Below are 24529 nucleotides of genomic sequence, written 5' to 3'. Positions count from 1 at the left end.
CCGAGAATGCAGGCAGAGGACCTGGTTCCCTGGGGCAGGTGGGGGAGGTGGTGGGCAGGGGCAGGAGCACAAACTCCAGGGTAGGAGGCTGCATCTTCTCCCGGTGTAAGGGGCTTCTGCCCCAAACCGGAGGTAGCAGGCTGCCTGGGTCCGGCTCCGCAGGAGCGTCCCACAGCGGCTTACCCGCCTCTTCCCTCACTGCCTCCACGGGGCCGGCTCTCGATCCCCGCTCGGACTCCCCCTCCCTCTCCAGGTGCTCCCCGCTGGCCCGGCCCGAACCTGCAGCTTCTCTCCATCCCAGCCCGGCTTCCAGCGCTGCCCCAGCTGCTCCCGCCGGCGTCCCGCCCCGCCCAGGTGTTGCTGCGGGCCCCGCCCCGCCGCTGGCCCCGCCCCCGCCCCGCCCCCGCCCCGCCCCTCCTGCTGGCCCCGCCCCGTTCCCGCCCACGCCCCGCCCGCTGGCCCCGCCCCCGTTCCCGCCCCCGCCCCGGCCGGCCTGTGGCCCCGCCCCCGCCCGCTGGCCCCGCCCCGTTCCCGCCCCGTTCCCGCCCCGCCCCGCCCCGCCGGCGCCTAGGGCTCGGCCCCCTCAGCTTCTGCGTCCGCTATTGGGGCAGATGGCTGCCCGTCAGTGCCGTCACCTGGCATCGGGGGCGGGCTGCTCCGGGAAAATCCACGCCGGCATCCGGACAGGCGGGTTCCGGTGGGTGCTGGGTGCCGGGTGCCGGGCCCTGGGTGCTGGGGCCTGGGTGCTGCGGCCTGGGGCTGCGGTGAGCTGAGCAGGCCCGGCGGCCCAGAGGTAGCATCCGAGCGGGGAAGGCGGGGTGGGCGCGGTGGCCGAGGGGGCCTGGGCCCTGCCCCTCCTCTGGGCCCCAGGGCGGGCGACGTGGGACTCTGGGGGGAAGGCGGTTGCGAGGGACGGAGGCGTCGGCAGACTCGGCCCGCGTCCCTGCCTTTCGCGCGGTCGAGGCCAGAGGGTCCCCAGGTGGCGGCCGCCCCGCCCCGCCCCGCCCCGCCCCGGGGAAGAGCAGAGCAGCGAGGGCTGCAGACCCGGGAAGAGCTGCGGCGCCCCCGCGGGAGCGGGCGCGGGGGGGGTGCGCCGGCCTGTGTTGGGGGCGTCTCGTATTGACTGCGCGGCAGGCCTTGCCCAGGAAGCGGAGCAGGTGGCTAAACTCGGCGCCTCGGGGAGAGCCCTAGAAAGCCGTCCAGGGCTCGCGCCCCTGCGGACGAGCCGGTGGGCTCCCTGGAGGCGGGGACGCCGGCCCAGGGCAGGAGCAGGACAGTCCAGCACCTTGCAGCGAGCGGGGACTGTACAACCTGAAGGCGGCCCACGCCCGAGGGACCCTTGGCTGAGGGGTTTCTGGTGCCGGGATGTCAACAGGGCTTGACGTCCCAACGTCCCAACGTCCAGTTGAGGGGGCTGGACTCTCCCCAGAAAGGGGGCGCTGAGGGCCAGGTGCTGCCACGACAGCGGCCCCTGGCAGGATGGAGTTGGGTGTCGGCTGGTTGGAGGGGAGGGCACCCCGAGGTCGGCAGGCCCTGAGCACGGAGCTGTCCCAGGACGCCAGCCAGAACAGCAGCCGCGCTCTGCAGCAGGACCGCCCCTGGCTCTGCCCCAGCCCGAGGGGCCTCCTTGCTTCCCTCCTTCCTGGGCAGGGATTCAGACTTGCCTTGCTTGCGTCTGTCTCCAACCCGGGACCGACCCCAGAAAGCAGAATTAAATGACCTAATTAACCCGACTTAATCTCTTCTGCTTCATTGTCCTGAAGTTGGAAAAGGCTTAGCGAACTCGGGTCTGCGCATCTTTGCTCACGCCGTAACCTCAGAGCCCAGCGCCCCTGTGCCGAGAAGCAAGCATTGAGGATTATCTGTGCGCTTCGGTGCCACCGGCCCTTGAGCTCTGCCCCACTGCCACACATCCCGGAAACCCAATTTGTCGCCTTCAGCCCTACTAACGTTTGGGGCCAGGTAATTTGTTGGGGAAGGGGCTATCCTCTGCAGTGTAGGATATTCAGCACTCCCGCTTTCTGCCCACTAGTTGCCAGCGTCACAGCTTTCCCTGCCAGATGTGCCCTGGTGGGACAAAATGACCCCCAGTTGAGAACCACTGGCATAAGCAATCTTAAAGTCGCATTGGGGTGTGGCCTCCTGAAGAAGAACTTGGTATACGTAACCTCCAGAAGGCTGAGGCCAGCGTCGGGATGTTTTGTGCACAGCTTGCCAAGAAAACAAGCTGTCCTACGTAGGGAGGTACACCTGGGATGGTAGCCTGGGACGGAGAGTTCAGGAAGTTGTATTTAGGGAAGAGTAGGGATGCAGCCAAGGCCTTCATTTCTTCCCCAGAGTTGATTAGAGGGATTTCTGGCAGGATCCCAGTGATGGAGGCTCGAATGGTGGTGGTGGTGGAGACACACACACACACACACACCTGGCACCATTGCCATCCTTCATCCTGCCTTGCCGGGCTCTTGCAAATGATGTGGGGCTGTCCTTGTGCCTGTTTGTAGCTATGTCCCCTCCGCAGCGCTCTGCAGACCCCAAGAACAGAGATTCAGGGGGCAGGGCCTGTCTCAGAGGCTGCTGCCCTCCCCACCCCCGTGACTCCAGGCCTATGGCTCCTGCTCGAGGCTGCTGCTCACCCTTCTCCTTCCTACTCAAGAAACCTGTGTTGCCTGCCATGTGCCCCGTTCCTGGGCCTTGCCCAGGGTCTCCTCCTGGCACTGCCCCTGTGCCCACCCTGGTCTGCCCCTTGCCTGTCCTATGGGTTGGCAGCTGGCTCTGCCCTGTTCCTTCCTCATAGTGATTGGCCCCAGGAGGGCTGGCCAGGCTGCTGTGTCCTGCTGCTGTGTTTTCAGACAACACTGGAGGAACCAGCTCTAGTGGGTGGGAGGAGGAGGTGGGGGTGGCTAGGTGGGGGTACCTGAGGGGAGTCTCTGGTTCCCCTCTGCACACCAGACCTTGCCTCGGGGATCTTGCTTTGCACCCCTGCCCTTCTGTGCATGCCGCCCCTCACTTCCTGGGTGAGCCACCCGTGGGTGCCCGAAGACCCACCTGACTCCGGTGTTCTCACCTGGATCCCCCCTGACTCCTGCCTTGTCTGTCTCTCCCCCCGTCGGACAGACGGACAGACCCTTCTGCTGGCGGGCACCTGCCTGAGGCTTCTGTGTTTGCTGGCTCCCTGTGACTGGGGACGCTGAGTTGCTTATTGCAGGAATAAGGCAGAAGGGCCAGCGTGCGGGAGGGGGCGGGCCTGGTGGTCCCTGAGCGGCACAACCCCTCAGTGTTCCCTCCTCTGGGATGTAGAAACTTCTGGAGGAGAGGATTTAAATGTTGGTGGCCTTTTAGCTCCCAGTGTCCCCCGTAGAGAGGCTGGCATCGCCCTGGTGAAGCAATTCCTTGGTTTTGAGCAGGGAGGAAGCTTTCTCAGGATTTGGGGATTTGGGAGGCAAGGCAATCAGAATGTTGAAGAGAGGCCGGAGGCGGCATCGGCTGGACACCCAACCTGTGCTGCTGGCTCTCCTGTGGCTTCTGGGCTTGTTTCCTCCTCAAGGTGGGATGGTTCAGCACATGGAAGCACATGTGTGGAGGCCCTGCTGTGGCTTGGGCCTGCTGGGCCATGGGATACAGAGATGAGGGCATCCTGGAGCTTGTCCCTGGGTAGGGGATGGGTCTTGGTGGTAGATCAAGTGGCACTGTCCAAGGAGCCTGAGTGCCATGGGGGTTGAGAGCCGGTCTGTTGGGGGAGCACTTGGGCCTCTCTCAGGACTTGGGCCAGGCTGGCCTGGAATTTGCACACCGGAGCCCATGAGGCAGTGGGAGAATGGGCCAGTCTTCCTGACAGGCCGGCCAGGGACACGACAGGCTTTGGACAGACGTGTCATCGAGCCTGCAAGCACCCACCGGCTTGCCCAGGTGCTGGGCAGGTGGTTGTAAGACACAGTCTCTGTGACTTTCAGATTTAAGCAGGCAAGAAAGCCAGCCTGGAGGGGTGAGTGGAGCTGGAGAGGAGGGGCCCGTGCTCTACTTCAGTGAAGGCAACCGTCAGTCCTAGGAAAGTCAGGAATATCGAGTAGTCTTAGAACCCAAAGGCTGAGTAGGGTGGTGGGGTGCAGAGGTGGAAAGTGAGGGCCTCTGAGCCAGAGAGGGGACTAGAGTCTGATGCCCCGAGTGGACCACATGCCTCCAAGAGTCCAGTTCTGACATGAAGCTGGGCTGACATCTCAAATCCTTCCCCTCCCAGGTGCTGGCAAGACCTTCATCCCTTCCAGCCGTTTAGGTAAGTCATGGGCCTCATCAGGTCACACACCTTCGGGTTTTCTAGAAGTGCAAAAGTCAATGATCCTTGGCAGGAAGAACCTTATCTGAGAATGAAATAATAGAATCATTAGGGTGCAGTTTTATACGTCTACCATTTTCAGGGCTTGGACAGAATAACAAGATTAGGGGCACGGGGAGCATTGTATGACAAGCTTTTCAGTGACTTGACAAATTAACACAGATTCTGAGAGTCTTGAATCTCCCTGGTGGGGGTGGGGAAATAGGAATCTAAATACTTTTAGCTAAAGTCGTCAGTGATTTACCAGCAACACATGGGAAGCTGTGACAGGACAAAACAAAAGCAAGACCACGCCGTACAGACCAAGGTCAGGTCTTGTGCAGGCTTGGGGGGCAGGAGGGCCTCCTGGTAGATGTGAACATGCGGGGCTCCTCCCAGTGATGACTTAGCTCCTCTGTTCTTTGTGCTTCTGTGAGAAAAGTGATGCACACACCCAGTCACCGAGGGGTACCCAGCCCAGTCCAGACTGAGCTCCCCTCGTGGGAGCCTTCTAAGAAGGCAGGCCTCAGCCCCAGGTGCCCGAGCCTCCTTGCGCAGCAGCTTAGAGGGCAACCCTGAGCCCTGAGCCCAGCCCTGCTGGTCTTCAGCTGGCGGGCATGGACATCTCCCGTGCGGCTTCTCTGGGCGTGGCTCTGGCACACTCAGTGCCGACAGCACGGCCTCGCGGTCCGTAGAACATACCCTGTTCACAGCTACGTCAGTGACAATAGTAGCTGCTTGTCCCTTTGCTTTGCACTCTGCTGTTCTCCTTCCGAATCAGTGGGTATCAAAAATCAGGTAACAGTGGCTTGGGTCCTACACCGCCAGCTGTTTGCTTGGTTGGGCCGTGCCCCTGGAGGGGACCAGGCACCAGCTGGTGTGGCCCTGTCTGTTTCAGAGACGAGGAGAGCCTCCTGCAGGCTGGCCCTTGAGCCCAGGGCTGGAGGTTCTCCTTGGCCGTCATGCTGCTGAGAAACTCGAGGAGTGGAAGCATTTGGATCAGGTGGCTGTGAGGGGCAGCCCCAAACCAGGCTGTGTGAGCCCCCCTCCAGCTGTCTTTGCAAGTGCACTGCGGTCCCTCTTTGAGTCCCCACCGGAGTCCTCCTGTGCAGGGCAGATGGGCCCTCCTGCCAGGAGGGCTGGAATAAAAAAAGAGAAGTAATAGTAGCATCGAGGAGGGTGTGGAGAAATTGGAACCCTCCTGCTTTGCTGCTGGGAATGGAAAATGGAAAACTGGTGGCTCCTCACGAGTTAGGTATCCGTTTACCATATGACCCAGCAACTCGGTTCCCGGGTATGTACCCCGCAGTGGGAAAGCAGGGACTTGAGGAAGTGTAGGTACACCGTTTGTAGCAGCCCTACTCATAATACCCAGTAGGGAGAGACAGCCCAACTTCCAACAGCAGATGAATGGTAAACCCAGTGCGGTCTGCCATTTACCAGTTTCCTGCAGCCCCATGGAGTACTGACGTGCCACGGCGTGGATGGGCCTCGAAGACCGGACACTGAGGGAAAGAGACCAGACCCACAAGCCCATGGATTGTGTTGTTCTGTGTATACAGAATGTCCAGAACAGGGACACCCATGCACACTGCACATTGGTGGCGGCCAGGGACTGGGCGAGGGGACAGGGGGACCACTAACAGGGACGAGGTTTCCTTGGGGGTGACGAGGATGTTTTGGAACCTGGTAGAGGTGGGGGTTGCACAGTACCGTGAAAGCGCTAAATGCTGCCGAGTGGTTCATTTAAAGTGGTTAGTTTCATGGTAAGGGAATCTCTCTTCAGTAAGAGGAAGGAAGAAAAATCCGAACCGTGCCCCATTTCCCTTTGGGGTTTCGATCAGGCAGGTCTTGGGAGGCCTGGGATGGTCTGCCCTCCCCTTCCCTGCGCCCTGCCCTGACCTGGTGGGAGGATGCACCTTCCTGGGTGGTGGGAAAAAGTGCTCGTCTCTCCAGCAGTTTCACCAATGTCAGCTTCTAGGAGAAGTCTAAGGACTTCCAGAAGGAACAAGTCATAGCACTTGGCTTCTTAAGAGGTTTCTTTTTCGTCTCTGACTGTGCTTTTCTGTTTGACTCCCGGATCTGACTGCACTTGACCCCTTTCTGTAATGAGGTCTGTAACGATGGACAAGGCCCCCGGGTGCCCGTCTCTGTTACTGTCCTTTGAGGGTCACAGGCACCGTCTCAGCCCTTTGCTTTGACTGACTCCATTGGAGGGCATGATGATGCCTATTGTACGCAGGCGGACGTGGCGATGCAGAGTTTCCGTAGCCTGCCCCAGCCCGCACAGCTGGCAGGGGGCAGAGCCAGGGTCCCAGGAAAGAACTTGTGCAATCACATGTTTGCTTTGTGGGTCGTATTTTCAAGGTGTCGATTTTATTCCAACATGTGTGATCATCCAGCCTTATAGACTTTTTTCAAGTGAGGTTTTGAAAAATAGGAGTATTTAGATTAACATACCGATTTTTCTACCTTTTAGTTACAGTACGGTAGGAACTGTGTTTTCAAATAAGTTCAGACTGCTTGGCAGGCATGAGCGTGCCCGGGGAGACCCCGAGGTTGGGGGCTGGTTTTCCCACGGGATTTGCATCAACTCCATGACTTAGCTCTGGTGAGTTCGGGTGGCCTTTTGCAGCTAAGTCAATATGGATCAACTGACCCTGTATAATTAGCAACATTTATTCTTCTATGACGACTGTATTTTGACCTCTCTAACTTGGTGTCCTTTGCAGAGAATTGTGCCGGATACGAGGAGGGATGGGGAACGTCAGAAGCCAGTTGGGGCAGAAGTTTTGTTCCCAGTTTCTCCCTGAGGAGCAGGCCGAGATTGATAGACTGTTTGATGCTCTGTCATCGGAGAAGCACAGCTCAGACACCTCGCTCCGATCCTTCTCTCTGAAGGCGCTAAAGGCAAGAGCAACAGGTGGCAGCTAGTGTGCGGTGCCGGGCTGGTGCTGGACACCGTGGCCCCAGGCCCGAAGCGGCTCTGTGTCGATGTCTGTCACGCATACGGCAGCACCTCGCAGCTCATTCTCTGTACAGGGCCCATGGTCTGCCTTTTCTGCTTCGCAGGCTGCGGGATCTGTTGCAGTGGTTTGGCCTTTGTAGTACGGTGTTTTGGGGGACACTTCTAACTTGAGATCAACCAAGGGGGCCAGCCCTGCATGTCCCATCTCTTAAACCTTGGTCCCCTGATTTCCCTCCGAGATCGGGTGATAGGCAGCCTTAGCGGGGTTCCTGGGTCTGGTCACCACAGTCTCAAGTGTACCTTGCCTTTAGATAAATTTGTGTTTCATGTCCTAGAATTTTTATGGTACTCCTTTTTTTTTTTTAAGATTTTATTTATTTATTCATGAGAGACACAGACAAAGAGGCAGAGACACAGACAGAGGGAGAAGCTCCCTGCGGGGAGCCCAATGTAGGGCTCATCCCAGGGCCCCAGGATCAGAACTTGAGCTGAAGGCAGATGCTCGACCGCTGAGCCACCCAGGCAGCCCTAGATTTAAAATTTATTTTTATTTTTATATTTTTTAAAAGATTTATTTATTCATGATAGAGAAAGAGAGAGAGAGAGAGAGAAAGAGAGAGAGGCAGAGACACAGGCAGAGGGAGAAGTAGGCTCCATGCCGGGAGCCCGACGCAGGGCTCGATCCAGGGACTGGTCGCGCCCTGGGCCAAAGGCAGGCGCTAAACCGCTGAGCCACCCAGGGATCCCCTAGATTTAAAATTTAAATAAAGCTTAAGTAAAAATACATATTAAACACAAAGACCTTGGGTAAGAAGAGTTGGCTCTACTCCTCTAGAGAAGTTCTGCACAGACATCTGTTCCACATGTTAATAAATTCGGACAGGCACGTGGCAGCTGTTAGTCTAGAATGAAGAAGGCATAAGCAGAGTGAAGAGCCAGCAGTGGCCAGAGACAGGAATGATGTCACCAGTTTGGGGCGGGGGGCTGCAAGGTTTGGAGGGCAGGATGGAAGAGTCTGATGGCCAAGATGAGCCACAAGCCAAGACACGTCAGGCCTGTGTGTTTTTTGGGTGGTATGATGCCCTTGGGTGGAGGGGAGGGTATACATCTGGGGTGTAGGAAGGTTGAGTGCTGGGGGAAGCAGCCGGGAGCGGCAGTCTTGGTCCCTGGTCCTTTCCCTACAATCTTACCACATGTAGCTCGACCCTGTCCAGCCTTCTCTCCCACTTGTCCCCAACAGAGCCACATTGGGGAAGCTCTTCCCCTGGAGATGGTCACCAGACTGTATGATGGCATGAGGAGGGTCGACCTGATGGGGAAGGCAAAGGGGCCCAGCGAGAGCATCTCCCGCGAGCAGTTCACAATGTCCATGTCCCACTTGTTGAAGGGAAACTCTGAGGAGAAGAGTCTTATGATCCTGAAAATGATTTCTGCCACAGAAGGTCCTGTGAAAGCAAGAGAAATCCAGAAGGTAGAGTGGCCACGGGGCCCTTTGCAGCCATGCCACGCAGCCTTGGTGTGCTGGGGGAGGTGGGAAGCAGCTAGTGGAGGTGCATGGAGATGCCCCCTTGGGGTCCCTAGACCACTGGTGAGGTCAGGACTCCTGGACAGAGCCTTGGCGAAATAGAGCTTGAACACCCACCTAAGTAGTGTCATCTCTAATCATGTTGTGGCCCGTTGGTCGGCATTGAAAAGATAAAGCCCCCTTCCCAGTGTTGATAGGATGTAGGTCATGAGTCGAAGTAGAAATGTCACTAATGGGAAAATTGTGGTCCTGCAGTTTACAGAGGATCTGGTTGGCTCTGTGGTGCATGTGCTCAACTACAGACAGGAACTGAGAGGCTGGACCCAGAAGACAGGCCTGGGTCCCCCACCCAGGGTGCAAGTGCTAGCTGCCCAGCTCTTCTCCGAGATGGACCTTCGAGGCAAGTGCCCCGTGTGCTCGCCCACTGAGACCTTGACACGTAGACTGCTACCACGTGGGTCTTGGTCACTGTGAGCTTATAGTGAAGTTTCAAGATCCATAAACATGAGTCCTCCAAATTTGTTGTGGATTATCTAGTTGGTTGGCCATGAAACATGCCTCAGAGTAAATTGAAAAGGACTGAAATCGTACAATGTTCTTCAACCACAGCAGAAAGAAATTATAAATCTGTAACAAGAGGCATTTGGGAAATTCACAAAGATGCAGAAATTAACGTAATCATTCCGAGTGTCCCTTGTAATCCTGATTCTGCAAGGTCGGTAGTGATGTCCCCACTTTCCTTTCTGATCTTAGGCATTGGAGGCTTTTTATTTTCTTGATCAGTCTAGCTGAAGGTCTATGAGCTTTCGGTGGATGTTTTCAGAGAGTTAACTCAATACGGTTGTTTTCCTCGGTTACTTCCTTCCTCTCCACCCTAGTCTTCTTTCTTCCTGGTTGCTTCACATTTAGTCTGGTCTACTTTCTCTAGTTTCCTAAGGTTGGAGGTTCGGTCATCGATTTGAGATCCCTCTTCTTTTTCTATATAGGGATTTACGGCTATACGGTTCCCTCTAACCACTGCTTTAGTTGAACCCTGTAAGTTTTGTTGTGTCACGTCTATGTGTTCATCCCTCTCAGTATTTTCTAACTTGTGATTCCTCCTTTGGTCTCTTGGTTCCTTAGATGCATGTTACTCGGCTTCTCCGTGCTTGTGAATTTCCCAAACCACCGCCTGTTGTTGATTTTTTTTAAATTTTTTTTAAAAATATTTTTTATTTATTTATGATAGTCACACACAGAGAGAGAGAGAGAAGCAGAGACATAGGCAGAGGGAGAAGCAGGCTCCATGCACCGGGAGCCCGACGTGGGATTCGATCCCGGGTCTCCAGGATCACGCCCCGGGCCAAAGGCAGGCGCTAAACCGCTGCGCCACCCAGGGATCCCCTGTTGTTGATTTATAATTGCTTTCCACTATGGTTGAAGAACATACTTTGTATGACTTCAGTCCTTTTAAATTTACCGAGACGGGCTTTATGCACCAATGTGTGGTCTGTTCCAGTCAGTGTGCATGTGCCTTTGAGAATAATGTGTATTCTGCTATCATGGGATGAGAAAGCATATACGTTGGCATTTATGTGGGACTTAAAAATACCTATGGTGAATCTCTTTGCAAAGTAGATTTGTTTTATAAAAGCATTATTTTATTGTAAACCTTGATTTTAAATCTTATTTTGTTATATTTTACTCATTTGAGAGAGAGATAGCAAGAGAGAGCACGAGCGAGGAATGGAGGGAGAAGCAGGCTCCCTGAGAGCAGGAAGCCTGACTCAGGGCTCCATCCCAGGACCCCGAGAGCATGATCTGAGCCAAAGGCAGATGTTTAACCAACTGAACCACCCGAGTGCCCCCTGTAAAGCTGGATTTTAAAATCCAGTTGGAAAAGAGGTCCTATGTCAAAAATCAAGTGATAAATTTGGAACTTGGTAGGAGAATAACATAATATACGTAAAAATATCAGTAGTCGGCCTTCTGGTATTACCATCCTGTCACCTCCTTTTGGTGGGTAAGAGATAGAAAACAGGACTATAAGAGGGGGTCAAGCACAATTCATAGTTAATGAACACTTTTTTCCCCAGATAAACAGTGGCAGTGGGGGGTGATTAATAAGTTACCAGGCACTACTCTGACTTGCCTGGAGAATGTCACACTTCTAGGTCCTTTCGAGATGGCGGTGTTGGGTGGAAGTCCTGGAAGGGTGGTTTTGGTGTGGCTCTCAGGAACACCTGCTTAAGGATTCAGGGCCGGGCCCACGGGTGAGGCCTGGCTGTCTCCTGGGCCTCTGCACTGCAGCTTGCAGAGGAGACAAAAGATAGATGTGGACATTGAGTTGTTGACATCCGTGCAGGCACCAATGCAAACCACATGAGAAACTTTAAATATTCTGGTAACCACATTGAAAGAGTAAAAAGAAGGGTGCATGGGTGGCTCAGTCAGTGAAGCATCTGCTTTTGGCTCAGGTCATGATCCCTGAGTTGTGGGATCGAGTCCCACGTTGGGCTCCCTGCTCAGCGGGGAGTCTGCTTCTCCCTCTTCGTCTGCTTCTCCCCCTGCTTGTGTTCTCTCTCTCTCAAATAAATAAATACAATTTAAAAAAAGGTAAAAAGAAACAAGGGGAATTACTTATAATACATCCAAAGCATACTTCAGTATCAGTAATCAATACAAAAAGTGATTGAGCTCTTACACCTATTTTTTCATGCCAAAACTTTGAAATTGGGTGTCTATTTGATACTTGCACAGCTCTGCTCAGACCAGCCACATGTCAAGTTCTTAGGACCTCGCGTGGCTCACATGTTGGACGGCACAGGTGTGGGTCATGGATGTCAAGTGATGCAGTGGCCAAACCGATTGTGTTTGTTCCTCCCCCAGGTGGTGAGAAGCTTCCGGGGCCTCAGCAGCTGGACTGTGAGTGTGACCTAGCCATGGTCGAGGCCTGGGTGTTCAGGGTCCCCCATGTAGCCACGTTTCTGAGTGTGGTCATCCACAGAGGCTTTCTCCTGCGCTTGCCCCTCGATCTGGCCACGCTGGTCCCTGAGCGTCACGTTGACCAGGAGAGGGTGTTTGAGAGTGTCCTGGACATCCTGTCGGTCATCTATATCAACTCCCACCTGCCCAGGGAGCAGCGGCACCGCTGGCGTCTGCTCTTCTCGTCCAAGCTCCACGGGCACAGCTTCACCCAGCTCTGTGGGCACATCACCCAGCAGGGCCCGTGCGTCGTGCTGGTTGAGGACCATGATGGTCATGTGTTTGGTGGGTTTGCATCCTGTTCCTGGGAGGTCAAGCCTCAGTTTCAAGGTGAGACTTGGTCCCCAAAACCACATGTGGTAGCACGGTGCTCATTAAGAGTTTGGCCTGTGGCTGCTGCCTGGGAACCCCTGAGCCGACCCAGGGCGCAGCGTCCAGAGGCTTTCTTCCACCTCTTTGGGGTGCTCACCTGGACACGGTGGGGAGGACAGGAGGAGGAGATGCTGCTTTGTGTGGTCTAGTGCATTGGGGGTTTCTTTGGTGATTCTGGCAACAGAGGAAGGCACACAGGACAGGTTTCCTGACGCTGGATGTCAGGTGAGGAGGCTGCGGCTTGGCATTAGGCATTATTTTAAACCATAGTGGGTCCAGGCCACGGGGGAGGCTGGGCTGTGGGTGCTTCAGCCGCTCCTGTCCGATGGATGTCTCTCGTCATGGGCCGCCCCTCATTCCTGGACAGCCTGTTTCCTGAAAGTTTGTCTGCTTTGCTGTGTCTGCTTTCCCTTCTGCCCTGGTTTTCCAGACCTGTGATTTTTTTTTTGCAACTCAAACACTCATCGTGTGACTTTCAATGCACTGGATGAAAGTCTTTGAAGCAAATTCTTCCCCTTCCTTAAAGAAACGTGCTCTGATGAACATTTTTAAAGGATCGTTTATCTCCTGGGCAGTGGGCTGTTCTCCCCAGAGATGCACCTGCCTTCCCAGGGTCTGATGTCCCCGCATGTGCCTCGGGTGTGGCCCTGGCTGCCCAAGCCTGGTCCTCAGTGGGTCGCCCCACCTGTGAGATGGGGGCATTTCCCAGGCTCCGAGAGACCGGATGTACCTCTGCCCTCGTACCCAGGAGCCAAGTGGTTAATCCTCTAACTGGCTTTGTTCCTAGATGTGACAGACCGATGCCATGTGCTCCTCAGGAATAGGGACTGCAAGTCTGAACCAGAGGGTCCTCTGTTCCGTCCCCACATCTCTCCACACAGTTCCCACCGGTGTTGCTGTGGGGACCTCCTTATCAGCCCCCTGGTTTGCATCTCGCCTCCAGTCCATTCACCACATCCCAACATGTGTGACATTGTGCTCTTCTCCTGAGACCCGTGAATGCTGCCCACTGGAGGTGCGCCTCTTATCTCTGGCCTCATGACCCACACCTGTCGCCTGGTGCTCCGAGCTCAGTCTCCCCAGGCTACCTGCAGGCTGTGCCCCCCTCATTCTCAGACTTGGCACATGCTACTCTTCTCTCCCCCCTGACCTGTTTGCATGACCAGCTCCTTTTTAGGACTCATCCTAATGTCACCTCCTCCAGGAAGCCTTCCTAAACACAGGAGGGCTGTGTGCACTCTGAGTGTCCTCTGTAATTCTGCACACCTATGCACACCTTCCCTCTCCTAGGCAAGCTTCTGGAGGCTGTGTCCAGGTGCAGAGGTGACATTACTAGGGAGATTTTAGTAGCAGCAGGGTGGCCATCTGCCTGGGTTGCATGAAAGGAATCATGAACTGAATCTCTGAGATCCTGTTGTTTCTAGGATTTGGTTTTCTCTAAGACTTAAGAATGTTCTAGATCTTTAATTCAGTTGCTGCTACTAGCCCTTCCCCACTGTGTCCGGGACCCCCAAGGCCACCCACATGTCAGCGACTCCCTAGGAGGACCTGCAGGACTCAGGCTACAGTCTCACTCGTGGCCGTGATTTATTACAGCAAGAGGACACAAAACAAGATCAGCAGAGGGACAGGTGCCAGTTTCCAGAGCCCTCTCCCGGGGGTCACACAGGACACACTCAATTCCCCAGCAGTGTTGTCTACCAGCGATGCTCGTTAGGGACTCAGCACCCAGGGTTTTCCTGGGGGCTGGTTATGAGAGCACCCTCTGCCTCATATGCACATTCCAGAGTCCCGGGATGGAAGCAGATGTTCTGCATCAACCACGTCGTTTGTACAAACCGTATCAGGACAGGGAGCCCCTCTTACCAGTGCTGAGAGTGGGGGACCCTCCTGAATCCAAGTTCCCAGACGCCTGCCCAGGGAGCTTCCTTGGGGCCGAGTCTCAGCCCTGCTGGGTTAACTTGCTTCTGCGGCCCCCCTCCTTGTCACGGGGCCTGGGGGCATGAATGAGGCATCCTCCCCCAGCCCGTTCAAGGCTTTGGGGGAAGACGAGCCTGTTTGCACGGTTGGAGGCTCTGCGCTCGGGTACACATCTGAGAGTTGTCCTAACAGGCGCGTGGCCGCCTCTCCCAGCTCTCTGGTATTCACTGCAGGCCGGCTCCTTGGGCTTAATAGTATATTAAGAATATCAGAAAGGGAGACAGAACGTAAAGACTGCTAACTCTGGGAAACGAACTAGGGGTGGTAGAAGGGGAGGAGGGCGGGGGGTGGGAGTGAATGGGTGACGGGCACTGGGTGTTATTCTGTATGTTAGTAAATTGAACACCAATAAAAAAAAAAAGAAAAAAAAAAAAAAAAGAAGCAGTATTAGTCTCCCCGAAGGTCAGTGGAAAACCACCATTGGCAGGTTTTCAGACGAGCCCATGCGGTCCTGAGACACGAGAGCAGAATCCCGGCAGAGGGCAGCCTCGCATCACAGATGCGGTCAATATTCAGCCCTCAGTGGTTCCAGTCCTTTTGTTCTGGTTTGTTCTGGAAGCCATCCTAACCTTGCAGACTCCACGGGGAGTCCCTTCCTTTCTGCTTAGGTTTCTGCAGCCGCAGTGGAAAGACCCACGGCTTCGGGCTGAGCAGACATTCTCTAGAGCGCCGGGCAAGGGGCCCAGGTCCCCAGAATTGTGCCAACTGGTGCTGTGTGGGAAGGCAGCTCGGGCACGCTGCCGCTGGCTGGCGGGCGGGCGGGCGTCGTTGATGCGTGCTTGTCCGCACTCTGGTCACTTTCAGGCGATGACACTTGCTTCCTGTTCTCCATCTCCCCGCGCATGGCCGTGTACACGTCCACGGGTTACAACGACCACTACATGTACCTGAATCACAGGCAGCAGACCATCCCGAACGGACTGGTAAGAACCCAGGGAGACCAGGGGCCGCCCCTCCTTTGTGGTGTCCTTCCCACAACGGGGTCCATCCTGACACGCCCGGCCTGGCACTTGCCCCGTACGTGGGGGGGAGCTGTAGGCCCTTGGCTTTGTGCCTGGGCCATTCACTTCCATCTGCCTGGGTCTCCATGCCATGGCCAGTGACAGCTGGGACAGAATTTTCTCCTGCAAGGTCAGGCTCTGCTGACACATGTCCATGGTTTGGGTGCAGATGGTGGATTCGGCCACTTTTCCTGTGGCCTTTGTGACTGGAGCCCAGATTTGGGCTGCCCAGGCCCATCAGGAGTTGTCAGTGGGTGGCTCACAGGACTGGGGCTCCCGTCAGGGTGGGCGCACCTCCCACCTACTCTGTCTGCAGCCTGGAGACTTAGCCATGGGAGGAAGGTGATGGGGAGGGGTGCTGGGATGGATGCTCCCGCCTGTGCCCCACCCACACCTGTGAGCTTTGTGTGGGTGAGAAGTGGGTCTCCTGCCAGCACCCTAGCCTGTTCCTTTTCTCTGCTGCTTAGCACAAAGTGCCTTTTGGGAAATTCCAGCTCTGTGCTTGTAGAGCAAGGCCCAGGAAGGCTGGTCCACCTTGTCAGGGTGGAGGGGACCCCAGTGCTCCTTCCCAGGCTCACTGTAGGCTCCTGTGGGGCCATCTGAGGGCCCCAGACACCTCCCAGAAAGGGCAGTTGGGTGCCCTCAGGAATATAGTCCCCAGTAGATCCTCAGGAATCGCCAGTCATCAGCCTGAGGGAGAAGTAGCCCTGAGAGTCAGCATTTCTGCTCTAGTCTCTTGTTCAGCCTCCGTCCCCATCCTGCCAGGGGCCCGAGAAGGCAGCGGTGGAGGTGGCATTGGGAAAGGTCATCGGGAGGCTGAACAGTGGTTCTGTCTCGCTGGCCTCAGCCTAGTGTGACAGGCGGTGGAGACATTGGGTGTGATCGCCCCCGGGTCTGCTCCCCATTTCTTGTCCCTGCGGGGTCAGCCTGGGCTGAGTAAGACAAGTACCCTTGTGTGTGTGGGGCGGGGGGAGTGGGACAGATACAGGTTTTTAGGGTCAGGATCGGTGCTGACCTCTCCCCTTTTAGTTTAATGGTTTGAATCTCTAGGCCCTGGTCTGAGTTCAATTCTTCTCTTCTCTTGGTTTTATTTATTTATTCATGAGAGACACAGAGAGAGGCAGAGACATAGGCAGAGCGGAAGCAGGCTTTTCACAGGGAGCCTGATGTGGGACTCGATCCCAGGACTCTAGGATCGTGCCCTGAGCCAAAGGCAGACACTCAACCACTGAACCACCCAGGCATCCCTGAATCCTTTTTTTCTGTCCTCTGCTGTCACGTGTGCTCCCAGCCAGTGTAGCCTCAGGAGAAGGAGCCATGGGGTGGGCATCCGGACACCTCAGTGATTTATTTTAGTAGCTTGAGGCAGGATGTTTACATTGCAGGATTCTGTATGTTTCCAGTTTTTTTTTTTTTTTTTTTTTAATCGAAAGAAAACCGCATCCACCTCTTAGCGGCCCTCCTGCCAGTCTGGTTCTGGAGGCTGATGCAGGCTCTGAGTGGCGTCAGAGACTGAGGAGATGCCGTGCTCTTCCCCCCACAGGGCATGGGAGGCCAGCATAATTACTTTGGGCTGTGGATCGATGTGGATTTCGGGAAAGGACACAGCAAGGCCAAGCCCAAGTGTACCACGTACAGTAGCCCTCAGCTGTCAGCCCAGGAGAACTTCAGGTTCGAGAAGATGGAGGTGTGGGGAGTGGGGGACGCCCCGGTGTTGCAGCAGGTGAGTTGGGGGGCACGGCTCCGCTGTCTCCATGCTCCCCCTTTACTCTTCCATCTGGACGTAGCTTATCCTAAGTCTGGTCCCAGCAGCTGATGCTGGACAGAGATGCTGCTGGGTACGCAGTCGGGCTGGGAGTCCTGTCGGGGTCTGTGGGGTTTAGTAAAGCAGGGCCCTGCCCTCGGTGGGAACCTAGCAAGTGAGTGGCCCGTCTACAAGATGAGGAAGGTCTGGGGTTCCTCCTAGTTCCGAGGTTCTGCAGTGAGCTATTCTTGGACCCTCTGCACCTTGTGACCTCCCAACGACAGCACCTGGGGGGGCAAGGGGCACCTCAGTAAGAGTGCCAGAGCCCCCAGTGTGTTTTCCTCGTGACGACAGGAGGACATTGATTCTTACCATCACGAGCTTGAAACCAGCATGACATCCCGGTCGTTGGGCAGACGCTCACCGCGGTTCCCTTCTTCCCAAGGCCAAGAGCAGCAGGAGTGTCCTGGACAAGAATCCTGAGGCCCAGATCCTGCTGGAGGCCAGTGGGCGGAGTCGCCACAGCGAAGGGCTCCGGGACGTCCCGGATGGTGAATGAGGAGGTCCCCCTGAGCTTGGGCCTCCCGAGAGCTGGCCCCTGGCCCCCTGGATGGAGCGCAGCCCGCGGACCCCTCCCCATCTCACGTGTTCAACATAGGACTATACTGGTCACATCCAGGTGGTTCTGGATGTGCTGCATCGGAACACAGTAAAATTGCTTTGATGCTGTATGTGGATTTGTGGGCGCATCTCCCAGAAATCCTGAGTGTCAGCAACTTCATCCTTGTATTCTGTTCATTTCTCGTCAGTGAAATCCGAAGACATGGATGCTTGAGACTTCTGCTGGAGCTAGTGTCTGATGGGCAAGCGCATTCCTGCCACGCAGGAGAGGGCTCTGCTGGGGGGGCGGGTCACCTGGCCCCCGCTCAAGGCACTGCAGTTAAAAAAAGTGCCTCGATGTCCCGTTTCAGCTGGTAAAGGGCAGAGGCACTGGGATGTGAGTCTCTGTGCTTTTGGGAGCAGCTTCCTATGACGTGGCATTTCTAGGTTTATATAAAAGCCTAAACTGTATTAATAGGAGGAATAGCTGAAGGCTTTGCAGAGAACAGGTGTCCCGGTGGCGGGGGTCCTCTATAGGTGTTTGTAATTAGGTTCCACATTTGCCTTTCTCAGCTGCTTTGAAATGAGTCCGTGCCATGATCTACAGAGGCTCCAGGTGGTTCTGTTGTTAATTTAAATGTGGGTAAATCGGAAGCCTTGATACGTCCTGTGGTGTGGATTAGCGGTGAGTAATTTGACAGTACTGGCCTGGGTTCCTGACCCTGGCGCCACCTCTTCAGTGTCGCCCTCTGGCCAGGTGGCCTCCCATAGTGCTGAGGGGTGATTTGACAGCAGAGACTCCCTTTAAACCAACTCGAGTGATCTGAACGCGCAGACGATGACCTGGGTGGGTGTTCAAGGCTGGGCCGGAAGAAGCTAACCCCTCCATGAGAAGTCCCTCCTTCGCAGTTGGAGCTGTGGGTTCGTCTCTAAGACGTACACCTCTCTTCTGGGGTCTTTCGCTATAAACTTTGACAGATCTGAGGACAATGCAGCCTTTTATTATAGAACTTGCCTGATCACGAGCCATAGTAAACCTAGCTGCTTGCATCTTGCAGGTACTGTATTTTCTCCCAGGAAGCTCCTCAAACTTGGCCCTTAGCGGCATCCAGAGCAGAAGGCCTTGCAATTAGCTTTCAAAAGAAAAGTGTGTCCAATCACCCCTCAGCGTTTGCTCATGGGCACACTCTCTGCCTCGTGCTGGTTCCCATCAGAGGGCAGCGGACCAGTGGGCACCTGTTGCCCCAGATGGCATGCTCACACACAGAATGGCGGGGGCCCAGCCCAGGTGCACGAGAAACCAGGGGTGCAGCCCTCCCGGCGGGCTTCTCAGCACACAAATCTGTGGAGGGTGTCACCGCAGCCGGGGCCACTGGACCTGGCCAGCCTCCCTCCCCCTGGGCCTGGGACACATGCGGTGCTGGTTTTAACAGTAAGGAGTTTGTTACTTGATGCAACAAAAGAGAATTCAGGGCCAATGGTTTCCTTGTGAGTGAAGACCAGTGAGGGCTCCAGAAGGTGCTGGAAGGAAGAGGTGAAAGGATGGGGTCCATGGGGCAAACGTTGCTATTGTTACTTTTCCTCCTGCCATGTTTTCTTTATTAAAACATGGTATATAGTAAAAAAAAAAAAAAAAAAAAAAAAAGTTGAAATAGGAAGGCTAGAACTCAAAGAGAAATCTTCCTCTAGCTGTGTTCTTTCCCAAGGAGCAAAGCCACTCATGAGAAAACCACTCCTGCATGAGAAAACCACCCCTTGCACGCCCAGCATGAGTGTGTCTTCTGCACTCTACCCTGGTGTGTGCCCTGCTTGTTCTTGGTCAGGGTGGCTTCACACATACCCATCAGTCTCTCTTTGACCTCACGGACCGCGCAGTGCCCTGTGGTGCGAATGCTCCGTGGTTTGGGGAACGTGACTGCTGCCACAGGCTCCTGGGTGTCTGTCTTGGTGTGATTTTTGTCGGGAAGAATCAACTCTTAGAAGTTGAATTGTTGGATCAAAAGATGCTGCTTAACTTCAATCCTGACAAATGAGCAAACCTCTTCTGAGTTTGGTTTATGCTCCTGACCTACCACTGTGCCTGTTTGCCATAAAGATACCGATACTGTGTTAAAACCTAGTTTTTTGTTTTTTGTTTTTTGTTTTTGTGGACCCGATATTTTCTCTGAGTGACCGTGAACCACTTCATATTTCAAAAGCCATCTGTGTCCTACCCTTCACCTAGTTTTCTGGGGCGTGGGTTTTCTTCTTACCAGTTTGCGAGTGTGCTTTTTTGAATGAAGCAAAATAGTTTTTAGCTTGTGTGCTAAGTATTTTTTCCACTTTGTTTGACCTTATTTTTCTATATGTAAATTTTGCATTTTTGTCCTCCTTTTTTTTTTTTACCAGCATTTGCTCTTTTTTTTCTTTTTAAGATTTTATTTATTTATTCAGAGAAACATAGAGAGAGAGAGGGGCAGAGACACAGGCAGAGGGAGAAGCAGGCTCCGTGCAGGGAGCCCGATGTGGGACTCAATCCAGGGACTCCAGGATCTCGCCCTGAGCCAAAGGTAAGCACTCAACCACTGAGCCACCCAGGCATTTACCCCCCCTTTAAAAAGATTTTATTTATTTATTCATGACGACACAGAGAGGCAGAGACACAGGCAGAGGGAGAAGTACAGCATTTACTCTTAAGGCTTCTGATATTTGTGGTTATTTACCCACTGTGATTAAAAAAAAGAAAGAAAGAAAATCAGGGCACCTAGGTGGCTCAGTCAGTGAAGCGTCTACCTTTGGCTTAGGTTGTGATCCCAAGACCCTGGGGTCAAGCCCCGTTCGGCTCCCTGCTCAGTGGAGAAGTCTGCTTCTCCCTCTCCCTTATTTATTTAAAATAAAATCTTTTTTAAAAAAATCATGTTTTCTTTTATTGCTTCTCTGCTTTCCATTTTTCCTTCTATATTTTGGTCCATTCAAAATGTATTTTAAAATGTACCTCTATCTTTCCCCCCCCCCCAAATAAATTCCAATATCTTTTATATATTAAACAGAATGTTTCTTTCCACCGACTTAAAGTATTGCTTTTGGGGCGCCTGGGGGGCTCATTCGGTCAAACCTCCGACTCTTGGTTTCGGCTCAGGTCATGATCTCAGGGTTATGAGATCAAACCCCACATTGGTCTCTTCGCTGAGCATGGAGCCTGCTTGGGATTCTTTGTCTTCTCTCACCCCAAAGAAGGGGAGGAAGGGAGGACTGTTTTCTCATCCCCTGAATTTTTTTTTTAATTTTTTTTTAAATTTTTATTTATTTATGATAGTCACAGAGAGAGAGAGAGAGAGAGGCAGAGACACAGGCAGAGGGAGAAGCAGGCTCCATGCACCGGGAGCCTGACGTGGGATTCGATCCCGAGTCTCCAGGATCGCGCCCTGGGCCAAAGGCAGGCGCTAAACCACTGCGCCACCCAGGGATCCCTCATCCCCTGAATTTCTATATGAACTTCAGTTTCTGCCTCATGTTTTAAATACTGGAGTTTTACAATAAAAAGGTTTAAGAGCTATTCCCCAGTGATTTATTTGTTTTGGGATTTTCCTTCCCATGCTTGCCTGTTTATTTTCTCTGATCTTGGGTAACCCTTCTGAAAAGTTTGATGGTTGCATTTTAGAGATAGCATTAAATGTGGATCCGTGTAGGCAGAGCTGATACCTGGCAGGTGTGCACGGTTCCTGCCCCCAAGGATGGTAACGTCCAAGTCTGTAACATAGATTTTGTTATTGCTGGCACCATACGTGAACTTTTCCCCCTGATGGTTGTTTGAACATAGGAAGGTTCTTGATTTTTCTACCTAGTTTTGTGCCCAGCCGCCTTGCTGAATTCTTTGGTCTGGGGGTTTTCAACCTTGGGTCTGCATCAGAATCCTCTGGAAGGCGTCCTTAAGGGCAGGTGGAAGCACTGGGAGTGAACATTTCTTGTGAATCCCCGGGCTCAGTGCAGCTGTATGCTTGGCTCTGGTGATTTCTCCTTTTTTCTCTCCAGCGTCACTGAGCTATAACTGATACAACATGTTGAGTTGCACTTACTATGGTGACGTATCTCGAAATGAGGATAATTTCCCTCCTTTTGCAATTTCTAGACTTTTTCTTTCTTTCTCTTGGTGGATTATATCAGCAAATACTTTCAAATTTCAGAAGCAGTGACACACTCTTCCCACTCCTGACATTAATGGAAATGGGTCTGGTCCTTTTTTTTTTTTTTTTTTTTTAAGATTTTATTCATTTACTCATGAGAGAGAGAGAGAGGGGGGCAGAGATACAGGCAGAGGGAGGAGCAGGCTTCCTGCGGGGAGCTCAATGTGGAACTTGATCACAGGACCCTGGGGTCAGGAGCTGAGCCAAACAAAGGCAGATGCTCAACCATTGAGCCACCCAGGTGCCCCAGGTCTAGTCTTTGATCATGGAGCAGGATGCTGGCTTTTCAGTAGATGTTCATGTAAAGGAAGTATTTGTTTGTATTTATGTTAAGAGTTTCTGTCCAGATGTCGAATTTTCTAAAAAGTGGTTTATTTTTTTTAGTATCCATAGTTTTCTGATTCTTTTTTTTTTTTCCATAAGGAATACCAAATCAGTAGGGCTCCAGATACTGAGCCACGTGTATGTTAACTGCCACTCGAGTGTGTGAATTCATTTGGACCGTGTTTGGTACTTTTGTAGCTGGGTGTACAAATGAGTTGGTCTGTAGTTTAGTTGTAAAGTTATGCTGGCCTGGGATGCCTGGGTGGCTCAGTCAGTGGAGAGTCTGTCTTCAGCTCAGGTCATAATCTCAGGGTCCTGGGATCAAGTCCCGCATCTGGCTCTCTACTCAGTGGGGAATCTTCTTCCTCTCCCTCTGCCTGCCACTCCCCCTGCTTGTGCACATGTGCTTTCTCTCTCTTTCTGTCAAATAAATAGAATCTTTAAAATTTTTTAAAAATTGTGTTGGCCTTAGAAAAATAATTTAGAACTTCTCTTCTTTGCAGGATCTAGAAAAAAAGCAAATGAAAGTCCCTTAAAGTTTGGGTAAAATTCATCGGGAACTTTTGGTTTTGTGGGCAAGGAGGGGTGAACTCTTCATTACCTCATCCATGTCTTTTATCATCTGTGTAGTTTTAAATCTCTGTTGGGGTTCATTCTGATGATTTTTTAATTTCTTGATAAGTTTTTCATTTTATGTAAGTCTTCAAATTAATTTACATAGGATTGACCAAAATATGTGAAATCTTTTGTAGTTGTGGGTTTTAACTTGCTGTCCCTTTTCCTACATTATGTTGTACCAATTTTGCTTTTTTAAAGTTAATTTTGCTTTTATAGGATCTCCTCCCATGTGTCCGTTTCTTTTTAAAATTTGAGTTGTCAGATTACTCAATAAAGAAGAATGGAGGTAAATACATACATGGAGGTATTACTTTCTTCTTGGAGCTCTGCCTTCCTTGGCAGTACCGTGTCAATTGTGACAGATGTGTGTTCACGGTCGGCTTCTAGATTTTCTGCAGTTCTTATTCCAATCACCACTTAGACCCAAGAGTTCTAAAATTTTGGCGTGCTGGACAATTTTCCTACAAATGGTGGTGTTGATTTTCAGATTTGCTGAACAGTGATTAGAAGAATTGAGATTTTAGTTGTGTCCTTACATGTGGCCTGCTAGTCTCCCACGGACTTTTCTGTATGTTTTCCTACGTTTTTCATACGATGCTCTATGAATTTGGATGCTGTGTTACTGCATGTGTAGGCTCGGTCAATTTTACTGGTGACTACATCTCATTAAATATTCTTCTTTCTCTCACCGAATGCTTTTGGCTTTGATTTTAATCTTGTCTGACAGTAACTGTGTCACCGCAGCATGTGCTGTTTGCCTGGTAGATTGTAGCTCAATTTTTCTGAGTCTGGTGTTTTTTTTTTTTTTTTCCTAAACTTTTTTTTGAAGTAATTTAGATCCACCTAGAGGTTGCAAAACGAGTCCCAGGAGTTCCTGTGTACTCCTCACCCGGCTTCCCCTGATGAAAACATCTTCCCTACTCAGCACAATTGCCTAAACCAGGACACTGGCATTGGGACAGTGCTATCAGCTAAACAGCAGACCTTATTCCAGTGCTGCCAGTGTTTCCATTGCATCTGCTCTTGGGCAATGTCAAGGCTAAGGGTGCGGCGCTACAGCTGGCAATGTTTGCCCAAGCCTCTGACACCCACTACTAGCTCAGGGTTCCCCAAACCACCCTCAGATTGGACAATTTGCTAAAAAGACAGAACTCAGTGAAACCCATTGTACTGTTGGTCGGGCTTATTACAGGGAAGGATGCAGGTCAGAAGCAGCTAAAAGGCAGAATCTCGGGGTGTTCCAAGAACAGAGCTCTTGGGCGGCCTCTCCCTGGGAGTCCTTCTAGAGAATCACCGAGTCTGAGCGTGGCCTGAGGGGGTCCCCTGGCCCCAGTCCTGTTAAGACTTTATCACATGTGTGGATTCACAAAACCATCACTACTGTTGGCCTGAACTGTTCCATTGCCCCCAAAACTCCCTTCTGTTCCCCCCCACATATAGTCATGTACTTCCTAACCCTGTACCCTGGCAGCCTCCCCTCCGTTCTCTGTCACCCTGTCAGAGAATGTTAGGGACATGGAACCATTCGGTACATAACCAGGAAGACTGGTTTCTTTCACTCAGCATGAGACAGACCCAGGAGACCCATCCTGGGTACGACTTCTCATGGCTGGCTGGTACTCTGTCGTGTGGCACTCCCGGGTCCCTTCACCCTTCACCCACAGAAAGATATTTGGGTTGTTCTAAGGTCTGGCTCTTACAGGTGAAGTTGTTGCGAGCACTTATGTACAGATTTTTGTGTGTGCACCTAAGGGTCCGTGCCTAGGAGCGGAATTGCTAGGTCACATGCTAAGCTGTGTTTAACCTGACAGGATGCGGTCAGCCTGTCCTCCGGTGGCCATGGCACACACCTGTCCCCCAGCACCGTGTAGGAGCTCTTGGTGCTCCACGTCCTTGCCAGCACCTAGTATGCTTGGTGTGTTCTGAGCTATTTTAGTGGGTGGTGTAGCACATCTCCTTGT

General features: G+C 52.9%; 1 protein-coding gene across 4 annotated transcripts; it reads left to right on the top strand.

The window, feature by feature from the left end:
- The first annotated feature begins 559 nt into the window (after positions 1–559).
- On the top strand, positions 560–23261 carry MEAK7 (MTOR associated protein MEAK7). Of its 4 annotated transcripts, none has more exons than XM_077891037.1 (10): positions 560–697; positions 1764–1962; positions 4235–4270; positions 7042–7219; positions 8518–8748; positions 9058–9202; positions 11671–12096; positions 14923–15041; positions 16663–16790; positions 17309–23261. In XM_077891037.1, exons 4-10 carry the CDS (start codon positions 7067–7069, stop codon positions 17574–17576), a joined length of 1470 nt encoding a protein of 489 aa, XP_077747163.1. In that variant the 5' UTR covers positions 560–697; positions 1764–1962; positions 4235–4270; positions 7042–7066; the 3' UTR covers positions 17577–23261. The 4 variants fall into 4 exon arrangements, with proteins under 4 accessions (XP_077747163.1, XP_077747162.1, XP_077747166.1 ...); XM_077891036.1 differs by having other exon boundaries at positions 665–793; XM_077891040.1 differs by having other exon boundaries at positions 665–793; positions 16663–16842; positions 17309–17594.
- The last annotated feature ends 1268 nt before the right edge of the window (positions 23262–24529 follow it).

The sequence above is a fragment of the Canis aureus genome, chromosome 3 (genome assembly GCF_053574225.1).
Source record: "Canis aureus isolate CA01 chromosome 3, VMU_Caureus_v.1.0, whole genome shotgun sequence".
NCBI classification, from domain to species: domain Eukaryota; kingdom Metazoa; phylum Chordata; class Mammalia; order Carnivora; family Canidae; genus Canis; species Canis aureus.
Note: the sequence above shows the minus strand (reverse complement) of the source record. Positions and strands in the feature narration are given on the sequence as shown.

Coding starts and splice junctions, on each gene's coding strand:
- MEAK7 (XM_077891037.1), top strand. CDS start 7,067: ATGGGGAACGTCAGAAGCCAGTTGGGGCAGAAGTTTTGTTCCCAGTTT. Junction 8,749..9,057: donor AAGCAAGAGAAATCCAGAAG/GTAGAGTGGCCA, acceptor GTGGTCCTGCAG/TTTACAGAGGATCTGGTTGG. Junction 16,791..17,308: donor TCAGCCCAGGAGAACTTCAG/GTTCGAGAAGAT, acceptor CTTCTTCCCAAG/GCCAAGAGCAGCAGGAGTGT.